This window comes from Anabas testudineus, chromosome 1 (assembly GCF_900324465.2).
Source record: "Anabas testudineus chromosome 1, fAnaTes1.2, whole genome shotgun sequence".
Taxonomy (NCBI): Eukaryota; Metazoa; Chordata; class Actinopteri; order Anabantiformes; family Anabantidae; genus Anabas; species Anabas testudineus.
In genome coordinates this window covers 15,308,526-15,314,525 of record NC_046610.1, presented here as the reverse complement: position 1 = coordinate 15,314,525, position 6,000 = coordinate 15,308,526, and the positions used below count along the sequence as shown (strand labels likewise).

At 35.3% G+C, this 6,000-nt stretch overlaps 1 protein-coding gene across 1 annotated transcript; it reads left to right on the top strand.

Annotated features, from left to right (window-relative positions):
- The first annotated feature begins 1,271 nt into the window (after positions 1–1,271).
- On the top strand, positions 1,272–4,996 carry LOC113162518. The gene is made up of 5 exons (XM_026360688.1): positions 1,272–1,331; positions 1,565–1,900; positions 3,526–3,555; positions 3,639–3,775; positions 4,076–4,996. The coding sequence occupies exons 1-5, from the start codon at positions 1,280–1,282 to the stop codon at positions 4,127–4,129; spliced, it is 609 nt and encodes a 202-aa protein (XP_026216473.1). The 5' UTR covers positions 1,272–1,279; the 3' UTR covers positions 4,130–4,996.
- The last annotated feature ends 1,004 nt before the right edge of the window (positions 4,997–6,000 follow it).

The following is a 6,000-nucleotide window of genomic DNA, read 5'->3' as shown; positions in this document are numbered from 1 at the left end:
TAAGACCCTGGATGCAAGCTCTGCAAAGATCAAAGATGCCCCTGAGACTATCAAGCACATAACACCAGGATGCAAGATGCTAGCAGGCAGGGCGTATATGGTACACCATAACCAAGTGACTGACATAGAAACATAATATCTTATAGTGCTAGTGGTAAAAGTACGTCAACCCATGGGATAATAACCTCCCAAAAGCTAATTGAAGTCAGGCATTAGCAAACGTGGAAAAAAAATTTTTTTGAGGGTGTGGACTAGAGCTACTTTGACGAACAAAAACCACCAAAACATTTTGAGTTTGCACCGCACAAGAAGAATGCTGTTATGTGAGCCATGTCTCGATCAAGAATTGGTGATTTACATAAAGCTGGAAAGTGTTACAAAGTGATGTCAAAGACTTAAAAAATTCACCAGTCTACAGTTAGTTAAACAATCTACAAATGGAGAGGTCACTGCATATCATCATGTCAATCTAAAGTAAGTATGGTGGAGGAAACATCATGATTTGGGCCTGCTTTGCTGCATCAGTGCCTAGTCAGCTTGCAGTGATTAAGGGGAAGATGAATTCCAAAGTGTATCAAAAAAGTCTTAAGGATAATGTGAGAATGTCTGTACATTAGCTGAAACTCTGTAGAAGTTGGATGATGCAACAGGACAATGAGCCAAAACACAGAGCGGCTTCATAAAAACAAAATCCACCTTTTAGAGTGTCCAAGTCAGAGCATAGACCTCAACCCAATGGAGATGCTATGAAACCCCTGGGTTAAAATTCCTTGATTTGAAGAGAGATGAAAGATCAGAATTATTTTATGCTATTATTTTAGGCACATTATGTTTGTTAATATTGACTTGACTTAGATGAAGATCAGATCATGTTTTATGATAAATTAATCCAGAAAATACTAAAAGGTTCACGTACCAGTGTATATTGATTTTTTTCAATTAATTTATTTATTATTTGTTTAAGCCTCACTAGATGTTACCCTTGCCCCATAGCTCTCTATATAAAGTGTGATTGTTATAGACAACTAAATAATCTCAATATGTCTTCATATCACAAGGGTATCATGATGTGTCATTTTAATCCGTTTCACACACACATTTTTCAGGTAAACATGTGTGTAGTTAAGTACCACAGTAACCATAAGGATATGACTAAAGTCTAACTTTCTGTCTGGCACATACCACTAGCCAACATCAAACAGTACAGGAAGCCCTGCTTGTTTTTTTCACACCATCTGTTTTATATTATATGAGAAACAACCACAGTCACGGCTGCAACATGCTGCTGCTCTGTTGGTTCATATTGTTGCTCTGTCTTCACGTCAATGCAGGTACATCAATTTATTTTTCTTTTTAACAAAATGTCCTGTAGCTAAAACAATGTATGCTTCACATGTTAATAATCATTAAATCATTTAAAGTAGTTTACTAGATCTGATTAAGACTCCACAATTATTGTATGTCAAATTAATGTCTAGTAAATGCAGTGTTAAAATAAAATAGATTGATGTCGTATCAATATATTTAGACTCTCTAATCAAATGGTTTGTCTCTTTCATGACAGAGGACATTGCATTGTGTCGAGTGACCGGTGAGGACGTTTCCTTGGAGTGTTCCTCTGCAGGATGCCCGGGCAGCATTGACGGTTTTGTTGGGATGTATCTGTATCATTCTTTGAGGGAAAAGGAAGAGGTGCTTTACTATCACCAGGACCCCGAACCTGAACAAATCACCCCACGACCAAGATACAAAAATAGGGTTCAGAAAGAAGGGTCTCTGAAGAACCACACTATCACCATCAGCAATCTGACCCTGGATGACTCAGGTGTCTACAGCTGTGTCTATAAAAACCGGTTGAACTTAGACATGAAATGCAACATCTACATACTTGTTGTGAGAGGTATGTTTTTCTTTTCTTTCTTCTTTTCTTCTTTATGGTAGAAACACACATTAATGGAGAGTTTCCCAAGTGTTTACAAGTTATCAATTTCTAAGTAGTCTTCCTGTATATTTCATTGAGGAATACAAAAACAGATACTGACAGATTGAGGCTTTATGTAAAAAACATATGGTGGGTTTATAATAATATTTTCAGTATCACAAGCTTTGCTATCCAACTATAGCAAACTGAATTGCAAAAACACACACTTTTGTACAATGACAAGAAGTAAAAGTATGTTAACCTTTTAGAATTTTAAGATATTTCTATTAATTTGTTATAAAATCTGATCTGATCTTCATCTAAGTCAAGAGTATTAATATAATGTGCCTAAAGTAATAACACAAAAATTTGAATATTTCATGTCTTTATTGAGAACAACCATAATGTTGTCATGGTTAAAAAAGTATGTTAACCCTGTAAATAATGACTTCAAAAAAGCTATTTGGAGTGGAGGTGTGGACTACAGCTATTGTGACTGACAAAAAACACTATCTTTTTGAATTTGCTCTGCACAAGAAGAAAATGCTTATGTAAACCATGCCTCACCAAATGGAGCTTTGACAGGATCTATGATCAAGAATTGATAATATACATAAGTTAGACAAACAATCTGCAAATAGAAACATTTTGGGACTGTGGCTACTCTACCAAGAAGTGGGCGGTCAAAATGACCTCAAGAGCACAACAAACACTCATCAATTAGGTAAAGAAACAACCCAAGGTGACAACGAAAGATTTGGAAGCAACACAGTAACTGGCTAACATCTGTGTTCACGCATCTACAGTAGATAAAACATTGAACTAGCAGAGTGTCTATGGCAGGACACGGAAGCCACTGTTTACTAAAAAAAACTTTACTGCACGCCTGAAGTTTGCTAAAGAGCACAATGACAGTTCACACCAGTATTGAATTAAGATTGAATTATTTAAAAAAAAACACACAACACTACATCTGGAATAAAAAGTGCACTGCATATTGTGGAAGAAACATGTCAACCAGCACTATGAGGTTTTCATGGTTGTTCTCACTAAAGATATAAAATATTAGACTTTTTTTTAGGTACATTATATTTGTTAATACTTTTGACTTAGGTGAAGATCAGATCACATTTCATGACAAATTAATGCAGAAAACTGACCCAAGTTGCACTATGCAACAAAAACCAGACCGTGAAGTCCAAGGAACTGTCTGTAGACAGATAGAGATACAACTGTCAAAATGTATGAATCAGGAAAGCGCTACAAAAGCATTTCTAAAGCTTTGAGATTCCCTCATTATCTGATTGAACTTCAGAGAACACACCAGAAAGAAAAGGAGACACTGTTCAAAATGAAAGCGTACGAATGTTACTAATTTGAAGCTGCAATTAGGTAAATAAATAGGCTTAATAGGCTTCCACAAAGCTCTAAATTAAGGGTCTGAATATCTTGTAAATAAGATAAAATAATGTAAATTTTAGTTTAGGATTTTAATACCTTTGCAGAATCTATATGTAAAAAGTATTTTTACATATAGATTTTTTTACATTTTAATACCTTTGCAGAATCTATATGTAAAAAGTATTTTGTTTTACTTATTTCAGAAATATCTCATACTGAAGACCCCACCACTGGTAGGTTGTGTGTTACATAAACACCTTTTTGCTACATAGATTCTCTGTTCTATTAAGTTTTAAACCTCTTCTTCGTTTTCCAGGGCCTTCTCAGGTGCCTTCTCAGGTGCCTTTAATAATTCCTGATGAGAAGTGTCCACCCCCGGTGTTATTCATGATGGCCACCTTTGTCGCTGGTACGCTTATAGCCATGATCTTAATCAAGATGGTCGTCTCGACGGTGAGTTCAGGACTCTGTGCACAGTTCTATCTTCCTAAACTAAAGTAATCACACTCTAAAAACTTCAGCAGTGGTTTCCCGCTGTCTTGAAAATTTTTAAAGAGAGATAAATATGCATCTTGTTGTCAGGAATATTGTGTTTCCTAATATTAATTAAGACAATTTACTGATATGTATGTACCAGTAAGGTGTAGCCTTAGACTATTTTAAGGTTTTATAATGTACTTGTGCTCTAATATAATTTTCTGATATCATAATAATACGATTCTCTCACAAAGACTAATATTTGTCTACCAACAGGTAAAACACTGTGCTAGAAGCAGAAGAAGAACGAGAAATGCCCCACATATTTAACAGCTAAAGGGTGGGTTATTAAATGAGATAAAGGTGTTTCAATAGTAAAAAAATGTAATGATCAAGATACTTATTGCAAATCAGTTCAGTTCTTAATAGTTGGTATCGTGTTATTAGAAAGTCAATAACAGATATGCGTTAATATATATTCATTTTACAGTTGTATCTGATGTTATGGCCTTTCTTCCTTGCCCAATAATGCTACTGGCTATTCTACCCTAAGATAACAAGAAAGTATCTCAATGTTTGATTTGAGGAAACATTCAGGCTCTTGTGCAAGCAAATATTCGACAAAACAAGGACAGCGTAATTCAGGTATTGGTTCTTGTTACCAACTAACAAATGTGCCACCATCACCACAGGCCTGTTTTGAGATGTGGTTTGGTTTCTTCGACTTGGTAACAAACAAATCTTTCAGTAGAAGGCAGGAAGTGACTGAAAGGTACACTGCTGGCATTTCAAAGTACAGAACAGACTCAGAATGAACAAATAATAAGACAATTCAATAGTTTGAAAGTACGCAGAGTGTCACAGAGTTTGCCCTTTAATAATTTAATAGAATGAACAATTAATACTTTAGTTATTAAAATAGAAAGCACATGCTCTGAACTCTATGGAGTTTTCAATATAATGCCAATCAATGTTGTCTGTAGATTTGTCAAACACAGACACAAATAGCATGGTGGGGTTTGTTAGCATGGGAAATAAAGAAAGACAGACTGATTGTTGCAGCTGGATGAAATACAGTGCAGCTGTGTATACTTCCTGAAAACTCTCTGTGGGCTAGACTGTACTGCTTCATACTGTATAGTAGTTCTGCTAATATATGTGCATCCTACCACACACCTCCTATAGCCTCTAAACAGCTAGGCTGAAATCGGTAGCTGAGGTAAATGTTGGTGTGAGCGTCCTTATAGCTCATTTAAATATAAAGACATTTGACTCTTATTCCCGTTCCTCTGTATTTATGTACAAAAATATGAACAGCACCAGCCAACGGTGCAACATGTGTATAGATACTCAAGTATTATTTCTGAAATAGATGAAAAATAATTGTTTTAAGGTTGATGTGTGATGTTTTGAACAGTCAGTCAAGTCTTGTCTGAGAAACTGTTGTTTATTCAGTCAAAAATACTGAAATGTACTGATACTGTTTTTGTCTATTTGATTGTTGTTGTTGTTTTTTTATTTTATATATTTAGCAAAAAAATTATTCATGTACAATATAAGTAATAGTATATATCATTAACGGATGCCTGGCATGTGTCTTATGATGGTGTAATATGTAGACACACATGGAGTTTTCAAATGGCAAAATAAAATAATGAAAATCTTTTTAAAACTGTCAATCGTGTTACATCACAGGAAAAATACCACCTGATAAGACAACATCATATTGCATTATACTTTATTATTATTAATATTATGTCCACTGTAATGTGAAGCATGGACGCAAACATTTAAATGTATAAGTCATTTTGATTTGGTGAAATATTTACACTCCAGGTAGCTTTGCTGTTCCATTATAACTATAACAACTGATCATAATAAAGGTAATATGATCAAATACACCATACTTACTACACAGGAACTAATGAGACATGTATAGTTCCCCGCTGTTCTTCACATGTTGTGCTGTTTGTATATATATGTTCACTTGGTACAATCCATTTCCTTCTTTGAGGTGAACGTGTGAGCGCTGCCGGTCCTCTGTGTGACCACTAGAGAGGATCATTGCACAGTTGTTGTGCTGCAACAGCTGATGGAGTGCTCATGGCCATCATGAAACATGGCATCACTTTACACTGGACTCTTACTTTTTCACATGCAGTTACTCAGCTGCCTGTCAGAGAAGAATCAATGTCATGGGG